We start from the raw sequence: 15961 nt of genomic DNA, 5'->3' as shown, positions 1-15961 counted from the left end.
GATGGGACATCCTTGCTTGCTGGTTGGCTGGTTTGCATCCTGCCTGCACTGGACTGTGCTCATGTATCACTTCCCTCCCTTGTCCCTTTGCACTATGTCCACTAAAGCAGAAATGCCCCCGAAATGTGCAGTGCTGTGTCCAGTGAAACCAGTTATGACCACATCACCCAAGGCTGAATACTACCAGATTAATCTCTCCTGCATTCTCCTCCCTTCTGTCTCACTCCCACCTCCCATTTGTCTATTTTAACACTGAGAGAAAAATGCAAAAAATAGCTTTTTTGTTTTTTTATTTGCATCCAGAGAACCTGAATCTGGCTATATTTTCTTTATTTGTACATCCCCGCAGAACAAATACATTATAGCAATGCTTTTTTACTGTGTTAACCCCTATGACATGTTCCAATACGCAAATCACTGATGTCTTGGTTAATGATGCTCAACATTTTTTACTCCACTGTGACATGTGTAGGAAGCTGTGTGCCTGCCTGCAGGTCATTGTCATCGCTCTGTCATCTCATATTTTGGGTGAAGGTTGGCTATTCTGTGTGTGCATGTCTCTCTCTGTGTGTGTGTGTCTGTCTGTCTGTGTGTGTGTGTGTGTGTGTGGTGGGTCTAGCCTGACTGCGCGCCACCTCTCCATCAGTGCGTGTGCACGAGTGTCCGCAAAGCCGCTGCTGCTCCTCTCCAGGCGCGCAGAACCATCCCCAAACTTTGACGAGCTGTAACCTTCACCAAGGCAACAAAACAACCAGAATTATAAGAGAAATAACAGATTTTAGGCTATTTTACAGGTTGCGTCTCCTAATTCGGGTGGATCAAGGTGAGTAAACCTCCGAGCTTGAAATTACAGTCATGTGTTTACAGTACGCATTTTTTTTTCCACTGAAAGGCTGAAGCTCCTGTGTGTTTATTTCCGACTGTGTTTTGCATCTACAAGTGGCTCCGGAACCGACATGAAGTTTGTGAGGCTGTCATGGTTTTTGCAGAAACGTGATAATGTAACGTTATTTTTTAATTTCTCTTAGGATTCAACTGTTTTCTTTCGTGCGTTTTCGTCCTTCCTCGGCGTTATTTGTCTATCCACATCACTGATTGTCACATATGCATTTTTAATTTTGCTTTAAAGAAAATTTTTGTTTATTTTGAAGGTTTTTTTTCAACCTTACAAATAGGTGTCAACATGGAAAGCACTCCGGTTGAAATTTTCAAAGAAGACAATAAGTGCCTGTCCACGCTGCTGGAAGACTGTGCAGTGAATTCTTCATCCTGGGTGTCCGGATACTCAGACAGCCGCAATGTGACCCACGATGATAGCTGGGAGCAGGAGGGCATGTCTCCCATCATCCCCATCATCACTGCAGTCTACTCTGTGGTGTTTGTGGTCGGCTTGTTGGGCAACTGCCTCGTCATGTATGTGATCATCAGGTAAGGTCATGTTTCTCTGATATATTACTATACAAATCCATGCAATCATTATCCTGTGCAAGAAATACACTGTAAGCTTATGTAGAAATATAATTTTATTGTGATTTTAAAGTAGCATTTTGAATTTAGAGCATTATCTAATTAGAGGGATCTAATCTGGGTTTGCACATGCAATGAATTATGCAATATGTTTTTAGAAATACATTAAACAACAGAGGTCCATGCTGAGGAATGTGTCCTCCACTGTCGCTGTAAATCTCATTTCTTGTGTGGTGGAGAAGACGCTGGCACCAACCCTTAGGGATTTCATAGTGACCTCCAGGCCACCTGGTCTGTGTCATAGTTCTCCTCAATGCCTGCACTGAAAGAAGGCATATTGCCCTAAAGCTCACTCATACAGCTCACCTAAAGAAGTAGCTTGTAATGTGCGTGTAAATGGCTGGGACCACATATAAATATATATATGAGTTATATAGCTCACAAGTCACAGGAGACAAAATTAAGTTGCATTTTGATAGAGAACGGGTTCATATCAATGCTGTCGCTTCAACATTCAATATTAAATGCATGGCAATATAGAGTTGATTCTGCTTCCTTCAATGGTCGAGAAGTGCCCGAAACCTTTACAGTGGCCAATTTTATGAATCTAATAACCCTCTGGACCGCCACCATATAATAACAATATTCTGTAAATCTCTCCTAGTCTGGTGGGCATGATATTAATCAGAGTTGAAACCAGTGGCGCTTTATCAAGCTGATAGCCTGCTTGCACCTCGTTGGGCCGTTATTTATGGGATGCGAGAGCAACATATCTCCCCTGATGTAATGTGAAATGCAGCAGTGCCATCCAGAATGCTTCGGTCCATAGACAACAATTACCTCAAATCAGATTGATTGCGTTGGCTGTCAGTAGAAGCCAATTTTATCACTTCACTTCCAGAAGATACTGTATGTTTTACTGTTTAGTTGCATCCATTCAAGTTAAATAAAAAAGAGGTATTGTGTTGATTTAGAGCAAACAAATTTCTGAAATTACCCTCATCCAAAACACTTAAAGTCAACATAGACCACAAATTAGACGTTGAGCTATCCGCTATAGACTACCTGACATGGCAGTGCAACCTTTATGGCTTTAAGTGGAAATGGTTTGTACTGTTAAAGCCACTCTTATCAATAGTTTTGTATTAACAATAGATCAGGTGACTACATGTAATGTGAAAGGTGTCACTGGTAGTTATATACTCACACATAAAGATCACCCAACTCTACAGTTGTTAGTGTCTTTCAGCTTTTTGTTTTGGTTTCTGATTTGTTAGCAAGTTAGAAAAGTTAGCATTTAACAGCTAAAGAGTCAGATATTTCCCTCAGGACTTGATGCACAGCGAAACACAGATAGAAAGGAGAAAGGAGAGTAATGTTGGGCTTTCATTTGGCAGAAACACAACTCCAAATAAAGGCTAATGTTGTTTGTCAAAACATGTTAGCAAAAACGTTGAAGCTACAGCTAGCAGTCTGTTAAAATGATTAAACAAACAAGAAGTGTTTGTTAGTGAGCTTTAGATGTGCAGGTAGGATTTTGTTACGTTAAGACAGCCGTTTCCACCTGTTTCCAGTCTTCATGCTAAGCTAAGCTAATTGGCTGCTAGCAGTTGCTTCATATTTGACGTGCGTCTGAAAGTGGTATCAATCCTCTCATCTTACTCTTGGCAAGAAAGCGAATTAGTATATATCCCAAAATGTCGAATTATTCCTTGAAGGCTTTCAGCCTCTAAAATAATTTGTTATGTCATCAGTAGTGCATGTAGGATTTATTCAATGGAAAGGTTTGATTTTGAGTAATAAATGATCTTTTTTGCCACAATTGGACATCAGTCACAATCACAAATGCAGTTTTAATAGCAATAGATAATAAACAAGCACATACTGTCTGCTGCTTGCAGTGGGAGAAACACGTGTGAATACAACTTTGCTGTTATAATGAACATGTGTTTATTGTAAATATTGAATCACCATTAATCAGAATAGGCAATTCTGAATCCTATTTTAATCTCAGTGCTTCAGTGCTTCATTACATCCTCTAGGCGTTACCACTGGTAAAAATTAACCCTTTAAATTACATTTTAAATTAAACTTTGCAAAAGTAATCATATATTGCTTTAATGCTATTATAATTTGATGAGTTGAAAACAAGTTGATTATACATGGCCTGCAATCAGCAGCATACTATACATAACAATGAAGTGTGAGTCAGAAAAATTACATTACAGATTCAAGGAAGCAGTCTGGACTAATGGACAATGTTTAATTCATAATGAGCCAAGAAGGAAGGTCTTCTAAAGAATCAGTCAAGCAGTATATGACAGACATGTCCAGTGTGGATGGAGGGTTAGCTCTGGTCACCTCTATCCACCTCCATAATACAGGACAAACTTGTGTTCTGCATGTTTAACAGGTACACAAAGATGAAGACAGCCACCAACATTTACATTTTCAACCTAGCCCTCGCTGACGCCCTCGTCACCACCACAATGCCCTTCCAGAGCACAGACTACCTGTTGAACACCTGGCCCTTCGGTGAGGTGGTGTGCAAAGTCTTCATCTCCATCGACTACTACAACATGTTCACCAGCATCTTTACTCTCACCATGATGAGCGTGGATCGCTATGTGGCCGTGTGCCACCCGGTGAAAGCCCTGGACTTCCGCACTCCGATCAAAGCCAAGATGATCAATGTGTGCATCTGGATCCTGTCGTCAGCTGCGGGGATACCTGCTTTTGTTCTGGGTGGCACCCAGACGAAGAGCGGTGAGGAAGTGCTTTCACCTTCCTGTCAAAGTTTCAAAAGCCATTTTTTAATTAAAGTTTGTGCTGGAAATATTCATAATAAGAGCATAAATGTATTCTATCAAGTCCATCAGTGCAGAGTTTTCTATTAGCCACACATCATGCATCATTCCTCTTGAATATAGATGATGTAAGAAAAAAAAAGAGTTTAGAGGAAAATATTCCCATTTGAGCTGCTCCTTAACTGCTTTCTAAATTGGTAGCAGAAAGGCAGAGAGTGGAATTGTATTTATCATAAAGCCACAGGTGCACTTCATCACTTAATTCACATCTTCTCCCTCCTTCTCTCCTTTGCTCCTGCAGACATAACTGAGTGTGCCTTACAGTTCCCAGAGCCGTACGTGTACTGGGACACACTGATGAAGATATGTGTGTTTGTCTTTGCCTTCGTCGTGCCTGTGCTCATCATCACCGTGTGCTACTCCCTCATGGTCCTGAGGCTGAAGAGCGTCCGAATGTTGTCCGGCTCACGGGAAAAGGACCGCAACCTGCGCCGGATCACGCGGCTGGTGGTGGTCGTGGTGGCCGTGTTTGTGGTCTGCTGGACGCCCATTCACATTTTCATCCTGGTCAAGGCGCTCGTCAGTGTTCCCGAAACCACCGCCATCATGGCCGCGTACTTCTTCTGTGTGGCTCTGGGCTACACAAACAGTAGCCTCAACCCTGTCCTCTATGCCTTTCTGGATGAGAACTTCAAACGCTGCTTCAAAGACTTCTGCCTCTCGGCCAAACTGAAGGGGGACAAGGTGTCAGGGAGCAAGAAGAACCCCAGCACTGTGCGGGAGGCCGCTGTTCCCCTGGAGAACCCAGATGGGACTAGGAAGCCCACATGACTAGCAGTGGAACTGTCTTCAATTTCCCACATTGGAAAGGAAGACTCGCATGACCTGGGCCTAACCCATGTCACATCAACAATGTAGACTAGTTTTGAGAAGTTCACTCGATTTATTTTCATTATCACCTGGGGGTTCAACCAGTGCCAACACTGATATGATTTCATTTCAGAGATCAAAGAAAAGTTACGCATTATAAATTGTATTTCATATTTTCAAAAAACACCAAGCTCCTCCGCATGACAATAACTTCACAACTTCCCCTTTGCTGTGACTTTTTCTCACTCTGATTCATTTTTATTCCTCTTGGCAGTTGGCAAGAAAATGTGGTTAAAGCTGTAAAAAAGATCAAATGTGGCGGCATCTATTTTCTAACCATCTTCTGTCCTTATATATAACATATATAATTAAGAAAGGACTGCTCGTTGATTATATATAGATTACAATGATATGATGCCAACATTTCTCAGGAAAATGGTTGATTATTTAATGGAAAAATTAGAAAGAGACTGATCTGTAAAATTATTGGCTCCTGTTGAGTTACACACAGTACACTTGTTACATCGATGTTTTTAATGCTAGTTTAATTGCATTTTGTTTACGCGTTTCTCAGATTTTATGTATTCCTGACATTTCCTCAAATCATTTTTCTATTGCCAAATGTGCCTTTAACAGTCCAGGATAACACATGTTTGCAGCAGCGGAAAACAATTTAAGTAATGACAACTGAATGGGGTCCAACTGCACTTCATGCAGAAAGTTTTCTTCGTGCAGTTAACACGCAGGTAGGTGGTAGTTGCATGAATCTCTGACAGCCGATATGTGCCAAAATCCTTTTCACCTGTGGGAAAAGTTTGGAGTGTGCTGATTGACCACAATGTGAGAGAGAAGTGACTCATGATGGACTTTGAAGTGGTTGGGAGGTAAACAAAAAGTTGCATCAAAAGCAAGTTTGTGGCTGATAAAAGGTCAATCCTGGACTTGAATGTGCATTTAATATTTGACAGAGGGCTCTCTATCAGCTTTGACTCTGGAGTTGTGTCCAGTTGGATAAGTTGTTCAATTTACGGTATATAACTCCATCACATGTGCTGTTTATGGCTTTTACCATGATACGCATCGTCCTATGGAAATACTCATGCTAATATTGTAGAGAAATGTTCTATCAGCGCAATCTGAAAACACGAATATCTGTTTGAACAAAGTTGTGCACATTGTTAAATACTAATAATTATTCTGCAGACTGTACAGTATTATAGTATGTATGTATACATTATTTTGTAAAAATAAGAAAAAGGGTTGCACAGACTTCATGGGAATAGTGTTTGTAGCATGTCAACAATCATTGCTATAATAGTATAATGCAACATCGGCAGCCTATATGCTTCATGGACTGTGCTGTTATTTTGAATGTATTACAAATAGACTGTATTAAATAAACATATCCATGGTAAATAAACTCATTTGTCTCATTAGAGGAGAACTTCAGCTAATATTTAAGTAATTCAGTAATAAACTTCATGTCCATAAACCAGAGCTTTGTGGGTTTTTGGGTAACTTTATTTTAAGTGTTGACAAATCTCTAATCACATCATTATACCGGCATAAAATATTTATAGCACAAACATTCTGTTACTTGAGAAAAAAAAGAGACATTATTCTAAGAAACTACACTGTGACCAAAACATCTTTGTTTGTTTTGTTGTTGTTGTTACTTTTCAATCTCTGTGCTTACTGTTTAAAACTGCTGCTGCTGTATATTGGCTTTGTCTGCTGTCAACTGAACCGCAGATGTATTGATCAAAACATCCTGTGTGTGAAGTGCTTAATATTAAAGCGAATTTGACAAATCCATGTAGATTCTCTTCTCTCAAGCTCATCTTTAGTTTTTATGTCATTTTTCTGCACAGGTTTGAGTTTTAGTTGAGGTCGAGAGTCTTCTGCGGGTGTAGATTTTGTGCTTTATTGTAAGCCAGCAGCTCCCTCCAGAGGAAGTCAAATGTAATTACTATAAAATATGTGTTCTGATTTAAAATAAACCCAATTGTGATTGATAGTTCAAAGCACATAAGTTGACATAAGCAGATGGTTCACTGCAGCCATCCACATTAATGCTTAAATTATTGGCTCATAATTGATTATCTAATCAAGAGAATATATTATAGTTTTTCAATAAATACTTAAGTAAATAAAAACATTTGCTGGTCATAGTTTCATTAGCAAAGAACTGCTTTTCTTCATCTCATATCTAAACAAGTTAAATACTTAAATCTAGATAAAGTAGTAACCATAAAGCATTTAACTGAGAACTAATCAGTACTTTAATCCATATAATAAAAAAATACAACCTTCCCCTTTTTCTTTACTCGACGTTGCCTGAGATGTTTCTTTTTGTGATTTTGTTTTAATGTGCTGCCTTTTGTAAAGCACTCTGCAACACGTTTTCTTAAAAGGTCCACTACAAATAAATGAATATTTTCTTTTAAGGTAACTCCATGTAAAATGAAATGAAAGAAACCAAACTATATCAGAAGCATCCTGTCATGGCTGTGGAGAGGCACGCTCATGTTGTGGCTTTTCCTGGAGATGAACCAGTTTCTGGTTTAATGTGAAATGTACAGATTCACCCCCTGTCCAGATGTGTTTACACAAAAAAGGAGTCTCTTATTACATCTGCATTTCTGGCAGTAAAACATTAATGAAACTGAGAACAACAACAGGACTGCATATGAAGGGCTAGAATATATATGAGAATGGAGAAAGCAGCTTATAAGGAGAGAGAGAAGAGAACTCTATGGTAAAGGACATAAATAAAACATATGAATGAAGGCAGACATGCCATTGACCCCACCCTTTGTTATTGTGTTACTGTATATCAAACCTAGTATCCGTGTTAAACGTTCAGAAGTCACTTCCTTTTAAAAAATAAATAAATAAAAAAATAAAATAAATGTGTATATATGTGTGTATTATATATATATATATATATATAATCCAAAAAAAATACAAACAAATAATATAAAAATAAATAAGAAAAACAACAACACCACCACTTCGGAGGGGCGGGGCTGAGTGAGTAATGGTCACCTGACCCCTCTGACGTCACGCAGCGGCCTCTCTTCCGGGTGTGTTTCTCGCTCGGAGGTCTCCGGTAATAACTCTCCTTCTTGTCTCCGCGTCGATTAAAAACACCTCATTTCGCCGACATGAACCGCATATTTGGCAGCGGGAAACCCAAAGCTCCTCCGCCGAACCTCTCCGACTGCATAGGGAATGTGAGTATGGTGCTGGAGTCACTTTTTGAGCGTTGTCTTGAACACAGTAAACAAAAGATGGAGCTTTCCTCTCGCTTTAGCTTTTAGCCAACTTCTTATTATGAGCAGAAAGAAAAGCCAGAGTTTGTTTATTGGACTGCCCATTGTCACAGTCACAGAGGGGCTATTTAAGATCATTTGTGGTGTTATTAATAGCACCCAGGGTTAACCCGCTGGGCGTTTTCTTTACCTGACACAGTGTATTGATAACATCTGTCGATAAAAAAAAAAGGTATTTAACTTAAACACAACAATGTTTTCTGTTCAGATCGTGAATCAGCATTATGTAACTGTCATACAGCAGAAACCATGTCAGTCTCTGAGTGAACTGACTGACTTCAACCAGTTTTACAGGTTATTTGTCTCAGCAGAGCCACCAGACAGCTGATGTGTTTCTCAATTAATCCTCAATTAATCTACTGTATATGTGTATTTTAAAGGGAAAACCTTTTAATCAATTCACCGATTAATCAGCTAATGACAACTGACTGTATTTATTCTGAACAAGCCCTTTAAACATCATCCTTTGTGTGTTTTCTTCTCTTTAAGGTTGATTCTCGGTCAGAGTCCATTGACAAGAAGATCGCCAGACTAGATGCAGAGCTTGTGAAATACAAGGATCAGATGAAGAAGATGAGAGATGGACCCTCAAAGGTGGGGTTTGTTGTCCAGTGCTGCTCCAATACACACAATAAAAAGGAACAGGTTGTTTTCTTGAAGTCCTTTAGGCTGCTACAAGCCAGGACTCAACTCACATACAAGTATAAAGCGAGCGTTCACGTACTCTTCGTCTTATATTTTAGTTTTTATTATAACACACACACACACACAGAGAGGAAGGCAGAGCCAAATACATGAGTGTGTGTTAGTGGAGAATTGGTTATTAAAAAGAAAACTGTAAGAAGCCCATTTGTGATATCTCGTCCAATACTTTTATGCTGTAAAATACGTTTTATTTAACTAACTTTAACAAAAAATGCAGTTTAATATTGGCAAAATTCTGATTTAAAACAGGAGTATCTGATCAAAGTTGGAACCCAAAAACGTATTATTGTTTAATATCCTGCCTTACTCATCATATACTTGGTTTTATTTGTTTTAAATGTATTTTAAATCTTTTTTTTCCATTCACTAGAACATGGTCAAGCAAAAGGCTATGAGAGTCCTGAAGCAAAAGAGAATGTAAGTCGTTTTACTTTTCAAAGCCAATTATATTATTAAAACTAACCTTTTATAAGCTTCAAATGTTTTCCTCATCGATCAGTTGTTCTCGCCGTCAACTGTATTTCATCTTCCAGGTACGAGGGCCAGAGAGATAACCTCATGCAGCAGTCGTTCAACATGGAACAAGCCAACTACACAATCCAGAGCCTTAAAGACACTAAAACCACAGTAAGAGAGCAAACAGATGGGATTTGATTTTCCACCCAGAAAGATAACACCGGGGGAAAAAGTGTCTTTCTGTTAACATTTGCTTTTTCTTTTTAGGTTGATGCCATGAAAACTGGCCTCAAAGAAATGAAGAAGGCATACAAGAACGTGAAAATTGATAAGATTGAGGTAACTGACTACAGATTTACTTCAGTAGAAGGGCCACAGACGCCATCTAACGCCGGCTGTAACTAAAATAATTGATATCAGCAGATAAGATGGTGTCATAGTTGATACATTTGTAAATATATATAGATAATGCATCCTTATTCTCCTAATATGGCATTCACACATTAAAAAAACCATCATGGGCTCTTGTTTAGAAGTGTCGAGGGTTATTTTATTTGACAGGTTAATAAAGTTACTGTAGTAGATCAAAAAATACTGTTTTCGTTGTGAGTTTGGGAGAATGTGTTTGGACCTGCATTAACTTTTTGTAGGGCATTCACTACAATAGACGTCTTTGTGACTGTCTTACAGATTAGATGGATGAAATATATAAACATTTAACTCTTTTGTTTTCTTTAATATTCAGGATATTCAGGATCAGCTGGAGGACATGATGGAGGATGCCAACGATATCCAGGAGGCAATGGGCAGAAGCTACGGTACCCCGGAAATTGATGACGATGACTTGGAAGCGGGTCAGTAGAATATCTCGACGCCAGGATTTTTCCAGGATCAGAAAGTTTATACAGAATTAAGCCAAAGACCATCATTTTCCAGTAATGATTACCCATTGAAAACAACAAACATGCTGTCGTTGAAACTCACATTTGTTGTGTGTCCACAGAGCTGGATGCTCTGGGAGACGAGCTCCTGATGGATGACGACAGCTCCTACCTGGATGAGGCTTCAACAGCTCCTTCCATCCCAGAGGGTCTGCCTGCAGACAGATCCAACAGGGTACTTCACAGTTTCAGGAAGCTTAACGATGAGTTCTCCCATTAGTTCGGAGGTTTCTTTAATCCACATTTCTCTTTTTGTGTTTTCAGGACGGTGTTCTGGTGGACGAGTTTGGCCTTCCTCAGATTCCCGCTACATAAAAGGAGCGATGAGACCACCAACGCTGTTTTTACATGTATCATAGCCTTTTTTCTATTTATCCAACTGACACTCCCAGGCTTAGACGGTTAGTAAATCAAAGCATCTTCTGTCCAAAGAATGGTTGAGTGATTCGTTTAAAATCAGACATCTTTCATTAAAGGTTTTATTATTCTATAAGTGAGCTAATGTCATATATATCTGAAGTGATTGTTGGAATCGGGATTCTCTTAACTTTGTACAGTTTCTGCAGCGTTGAGTTGCTAAGAACTAAATAAATTATATTTTTCAAATGATGAAATAAAAACTTCAAAAATGATTTATACAAAAGTCACTTTATTTTGAAATTAAACACATGAAAGTGCAGAATCAATAACATTCATCTGGTAATGACTGTTTTTAGAAAAATAAATATTTTTGGCTCAACATTCAAGATTCATCCATCCCATCCACAGCATTATCATCACCAGTTCAGCCTGTAAGTGTGAGGGAAGAGTTTCTGGTGCAGATAATCCACTATCTGGGACTTGTTGTGCAGTTTTTCGTATTCATAGTAAGGAATCTGAAAGAAAAAACATAATTCAGTCACTTCATACAAACCAATAAAGAGATCTGACATTAAAAAAGAAACGTCATACGGTCCTTCTTGTATTTAATGTACCTTTCTAGCAGCACATAATACAACAACCAGTCAAACATAGAGCCCTCTGGATGAGAGAAGTCAGTTATTCAAAATGTTCATGCTCCACTGGACAAAGAAAGAAGTAAAATACTTTGTTGTTCAGTTCCAAAATAAATGTGACTGAACTTTTTGTGTCGTGTAGATCCACAGTGATCTGTAAATAACAGCAGACTGACTGACTGTGGATAAACAGACATATTGTCATCTGTTTGGTAATGGTTCATTCAACGTGAACATTTTCAGAATATACTTCTTTTACACCAAAAGAAAAGGACCACTTTGAAGGTGGTATTCAGGTACTTAAGTAATGGTTTTACTGGTCTGTCTGTGGCCTGTGAAAGCATAAAAGTGAAGGTCTAACCTGAACAACTTCATATCCCAGGAGCCTCAGATGTCGCTGCTTGATGGCCTCTTTTCCCAGCAGCTGCCTCTTCATTGTAGTGAACCTCATTGGTCCATCAATGCAGACAGCCACCCTGCGACACATTGAACGACAGCATGTTTACACCTGTTGTTAAATCCCACTGACCGTCCAGCTCTCCAAGATTAACTTCACATTTAAAAATTCTAAATGTAGTAACCTTGCATAACACATAAAATCATTCACCTTTTGTACACGTCTTCATTATGACTGGCAGGTAGCACGAACCCATCTTCATCAAGTTTTAGCTCCACATCTACAGGAACAAAAACAAACATCAAGCCCTTGGTAGGTGGACTATAGGAAAACGTGAAGGAGATAACCAGCTGCTGACGCGTATGTTACCGAGTGTGTAGCAGTACGGTGTCAGAACTTTGGATGCAAAGAATGAACGATCCCCGAGCAAATGCACCAGTCCAGCTTTCACAGAGTTGTACAGCGGTACATCCACCGGCGTCTCCAGAGAGCGTCCTGGCACGAGGAAGGACCTGACGCGGTACTTCTGAAGGAGCTTGGTACCCTGAGGAGGAAACGGGAGTAAAAGGAACACAAATACATAAACACTTTCGAACTAAATACACCTGACAACATGGAAGGGAAAAGCAAAGACTCTTCCAATGCACGGTTTCTACAGGTTTCAATTTAAGACCAAGTTTCACACATACTTCAAGATATGAAGGGAAATCTGTATTGTTTCATTTTGTAGATGTTCTAGCACGATCAATACAAATCTTCCCCCAAAAATACATTTAAAAAGGTTGAAAAATGCAATGTCGTACAAGTAGCATAATATTCAGGTATACACACTAATTGAAAACATACCTATGCAAATGTATGTGTTTATATAATGTTAAGAAGAATGCCTTAATCTTATCGGCTATGTATAAAGTATATATCTTACTGGGAGACGCTGTGTTTTTGACCTTTGACGAACTAAAATGGGACAAATTTACCATTGCAAAACCACATGCAACTTGCATTACCAGCCCTAATTTTTAGTTTTCGTATATTTTTCTGATTTCTCACAGACAACTGACCAAAACATCAAGGTGTTTCCAGGAAAGCTACACTGGAACCAGGATGTAAAAGACCTGTTTTGGTCTCAGAATGAAAGCGCATACGTACCAAACCATGTTAAATAAGACAATATTATTACAGATACCTGGAACGCTCTGAACCTCACATACAAGGAAGAGGGTGTGTATTCAGGTTGGTGACTGCATTATTCCTTTGTCTTTCTGTTGGGCTGGCCTAATCTTTCACCGTTGACATAGTTTTACATACTTTACCTTATAGTAAGGACACTCCAGCTGCAAAGTCATGTGGAGCTGGGTCAGCTGTGCCTGGACGATCCAGTCTATCCCTGTGCCCTGATCTGGAACACAGTCAATATTATGAATACAGCCCAATACCACGAATCACAAGTTTGCCTCAAGAGGAAAAAACTCTGGTTCCAAAAATGAAAGAAATGCAACAATATCAACATCAGACAGTTATTTTTAATCACGCATTCGTGGAAAGGTTGCACGTATCGCAGGTGTCTGACAGGAGGCTTTACCTTGCAGTTGCTGGAGGAAGTAACTGCCGAAAACCTTGGACACGAAGTTGACAGGGAACCTCTCCACCAGCGTGCAGGAGTGGAGCAGGTTGAGCAGCGTCCGAGGCTGAAACTGGGAGAAGCGCGACTGCAGGACGCTTTCAACCTTCCTGAACACCTCGCCGGCGTTGGGAGGAAGGTAGCCGAGCTTTCCCAGAGCCATGATCTGCCTGGCCACCTGGCTGGTGTTGTAGTCGTCCGCTCGGTACACGAAGCTCTCCGCGATGGCGTCGAACACAGCCGGGCACAGGATGTTCCTCCGGCCGAAGAACTGAATCACCTTGGTAACCGCCTCTGGGTTGGAGGTGAAGGCCATCGTGGGAACGTACCTCTCCATCGCCTCCACGAAGCTCTGGTCGCTGTGACCAAAGTGCATAAGGGCCCCGAGCACAACGGTGAGCTCCTCGTCGGTGAAGCGAGGGACGTGCTGCACAGCCTGCTTACACAGGCCGATCACCAGAGGCATGCTCTTGGTCTGATTCAGGGTCACGAGAGCGCCGAGCAGCCCGCTGACAGCAGCCGGGTCCATGTGGGGGGTCAGCGTGACAGCGTGGGTGTGTATGGCATTCAGCAGATTCCGGTGTTTTTTCTCTTTCACCACGCCGCTTTGGAGAAATCGATAAACGGCAGCGAGGTCCGCCAGGCTCCACTGGGCGGGCTTCTGCTTCTCGATCTGCTCCATCACCTGCTTCAGCATCGCGCTGTCGGGGCCCTCGATGGCCATCATCGCATGGCCCAGGGTGCACAGCTGCCCCGAAGTCATCCGCCCTCTGTCTAACCTCTCCTGGCTTTCGGACACCAGCCGCACCATCAGGATGCTCCACGGATCCAAGAAGAGGCGCGTGCAGGCGAGGAGGGCCGATACCAGCCCGGCGTCTGTGAGCCGCCTCGAGTCCCGCTCCAGCTGCAGGCACAGAGCTTTGATGGTGTCGTTCTCCAGCACTCTGGGGTCCTTCAGGGATTTATCCCCCCGCTCCAGGTCGGCCACGCGGTGAAGCCCTGCCGCGGCCATGGTGTCGGACATGATCTCGGCCGAGCGCAGCAGCGTCAAGACCTGCTGGGAGGAGGAGCAGTTCTTCAGGAGCTGCTGGAAGCTCTCCTCCTCCGCAGCGGTGGGTGGGTGCAGCTGGGTCAGGCGAAACTCGGGCCCCGAGTGTCTGTGGAGCCCGACAGAGCTGCTGGCGATGAAGCAAGGCTCCCTGGCGATGGTGGTCAGGTTCCTCCTCCCGCAGTCCTGCTGGGGCTCCGTGCAGCCGCCGGTGGAGGTGCAGGAACAGGCTCCACATAGGGGCTGACCTACAGTGCTGGTTCTCAGGAGCCGGGTGGAGCAGACGGGGCCAACAGGAGGGCAACGGTGAATCCAGAACTGCCCGAGCAGCGGATACCTCTGGATCAGCTTCAGAGCCATGGAAAGTACTCCTCAGGCCCAGCTGAAAGAATGACAAATAAAAGCTTTAAAAACAAGAACAGGTTTTGGTTGTGATCCTTTATATGTTTAATAGACTCATAACTTTATACCTGTATTTGTTCAGTAGGCTCACACTGGGTTTGTATGTGTATTTTGCTATATAAATGTCATATAACAGCAGTTTAATGCCCTCTGAGGACTGTTATCTCTCTGTACCAATAACATGTGAGCTGTGTTGACCTCTCTACTCGGTTGCGTGCTTTTGCGTCACCCTAAAAACAGGTTTTAAAGTGTTTTCGCTCGACTACACCATGAAACTAAACTTACAGAACAAAGTCAGCAGACTCGTCACTCTCCTGTTAACCAACCAACCTTGAGCTGTTAGCTGGCGTTAGCTGCGTAGCTTAGCTGCCAGCTTCGGGACCAGCCTGCAAGAGTCTCGCTTTTACGCGTTTCTTCAAAGCTGACACTTGTGTGCGAGTGGTGGCATGAAGGACACATGGAGAGGATTACAAAAAAAGCGGTATTAGTCGTACCTGGACTCCCCGTTCACTGCAGAAGTGTCACAGGACGGCGGACGGGAGCGATGCTGTCATAACGTGGTTCCGTAAGGGCTGTGAGGCGTTCAAGGGGCCTCGTAAATCGGTACTTCGGTTAGTGGGCGTATGAGATCTCTCAACGTGTTTCGTGAGATTTGAAATGGAAGTCAGGTACAATGATAATAAATAGTGAGATAATATGACAATTTAGACTTGATTATGTGTTTTTATTTTAATGTTAAGTCAAGATTACGAGATAGAAAGTCAATATTATAAAATAAAAAAGTAGAATTAATGAATTAAAAATACATTCTTTAGAGAATAATGAGTTAAAAACACATAATTGTGAGATTAAAAAGTAAAAATAATTAGTTAAAACACATAATTGTGAGATTAAAAAGTAGAAATTATGAATTAAAA

General features: G+C 41.3%; 3 protein-coding genes across 4 annotated transcripts; 2 read left to right on the top strand and 1 right to left on the bottom strand.

The window, feature by feature from the left end:
• Nucleotides 1-1181: 1181 nt before the first annotated feature.
• Nucleotides 1182-5555, top strand: LOC118321301 (delta-type opioid receptor-like). The gene is made up of 3 exons (XM_035652576.1): nt 1182-1428; nt 3881-4233; nt 4576-5555. The coding sequence occupies exons 1-3, from the start codon at nt 1184-1186 to the stop codon at nt 5103-5105; spliced, it is 1128 nt and encodes a 375-aa protein (XP_035508469.1). The 5' UTR covers nt 1182-1183; the 3' UTR covers nt 5106-5555.
• A 2649-nt stretch (nt 5556-8204) lies between these two features.
• Nucleotides 8205-11204, top strand: chmp5b (charged multivesicular body protein 5b). The gene is made up of 8 exons (XM_035682244.1): nt 8205-8380; nt 8969-9073; nt 9555-9601; nt 9718-9811; nt 9908-9979; nt 10386-10494; nt 10644-10756; nt 10846-11204. The coding sequence occupies exons 1-8, from the start codon at nt 8312-8314 to the stop codon at nt 10894-10896; spliced, it is 660 nt and encodes a 219-aa protein (XP_035538137.1). The 5' UTR covers nt 8205-8311; the 3' UTR covers nt 10897-11204.
• Nucleotides 11205-11210: 6 nt separating this feature from the next.
• Nucleotides 11211-15673, bottom strand: fastkd3 (FAST kinase domains 3). Of its 2 annotated transcripts, none has more exons than XM_035682223.1 (7): nt 15539-15673; nt 13556-15024; nt 13287-13372; nt 12343-12517; nt 12184-12253; nt 11938-12052; nt 11211-11456 (listed from the first exon to the last, which is right to left on the bottom strand). In XM_035682223.1, exons 2-7 carry the CDS (start codon nt 15000-15002, stop codon nt 11358-11360), a joined length of 1992 nt encoding a protein of 663 aa, XP_035538116.1. In that variant the 5' UTR covers nt 15003-15024; nt 15539-15673; the 3' UTR covers nt 11211-11357. The 2 variants fall into 2 exon arrangements, with proteins under 2 accessions (XP_035538116.1, XP_035538124.1); XM_035682231.1 differs by lacking the exon at nt 15539-15673 and adding an exon at nt 15375-15531 and having other exon boundaries at nt 11322-11456.
• Between the last annotated feature and the right edge of the window lie 288 nt (nt 15674-15961).

This window comes from Morone saxatilis, unplaced genomic scaffold, assembly GCF_004916995.1.
Source record: "Morone saxatilis isolate NCDOM2014 unplaced genomic scaffold, NCSU_SB_2.0 Contig0, whole genome shotgun sequence".
Classification (NCBI taxonomy): domain Eukaryota; kingdom Metazoa; phylum Chordata; class Actinopteri; family Moronidae; genus Morone; species Morone saxatilis.
Note: the sequence above shows the minus strand (reverse complement) of the source record. Positions and strands in the feature narration are given on the sequence as shown.

What these genes read in the sequence shown, in the direction of transcription:
- LOC118321301 (XM_035652576.1), top strand. Translation starts at nt 1,184, where the DNA reads ATGGAAAGCACTCCGGTTGAAATTTTCAAAGAAGACAATAAGTGCCTG. An exon ending in GTCATGTATGTGATCATCAG is followed by an intron (nt 1,429 to 3,880) that starts GTAAGGTCATGT and finishes CATGTTTAACAG; the next exon opens with GTACACAAAGATGAAGACAG. An exon ending in TGGCACCCAGACGAAGAGCG is followed by an intron (nt 4,234 to 4,575) that starts GTGAGGAAGTGC and finishes TTGCTCCTGCAG; the next exon opens with ACATAACTGAGTGTGCCTTA.
- chmp5b (XM_035682244.1), top strand. Translation starts at nt 8,312, where the DNA reads ATGAACCGCATATTTGGCAGCGGGAAACCCAAAGCTCCTCCGCCGAAC. An exon ending in TCTCCGACTGCATAGGGAAT is followed by an intron (nt 8,381 to 8,968) that starts GTGAGTATGGTG and finishes CTTCTCTTTAAG; the next exon opens with GTTGATTCTCGGTCAGAGTC. An exon ending in TGACGATGACTTGGAAGCGG is followed by an intron (nt 10,495 to 10,643) that starts GTCAGTAGAATA and finishes GTGTGTCCACAG; the next exon opens with AGCTGGATGCTCTGGGAGAC.
- fastkd3 (XM_035682223.1), bottom strand. Translation starts at nt 15,002, where the DNA reads ATGGCTCTGAAGCTGATCCAGAGGTATCCGCTGCTCGGGCAGTTCTGG. An exon ending in CTTCCTCCAGCAACTGCAAG is followed by an intron (nt 13,373 to 13,555) that starts GTAAAGCCTCCT and finishes ACTGTGTTCCAG; the next exon opens with ATCAGGGCACAGGGATAGAC. An exon ending in TGGAGTGTCCTTACTATAAG is followed by an intron (nt 12,518 to 13,286) that starts GTAAAGTATGTA and finishes TTTCCTCCTCAG; the next exon opens with GGTACCAAGCTCCTTCAGAA.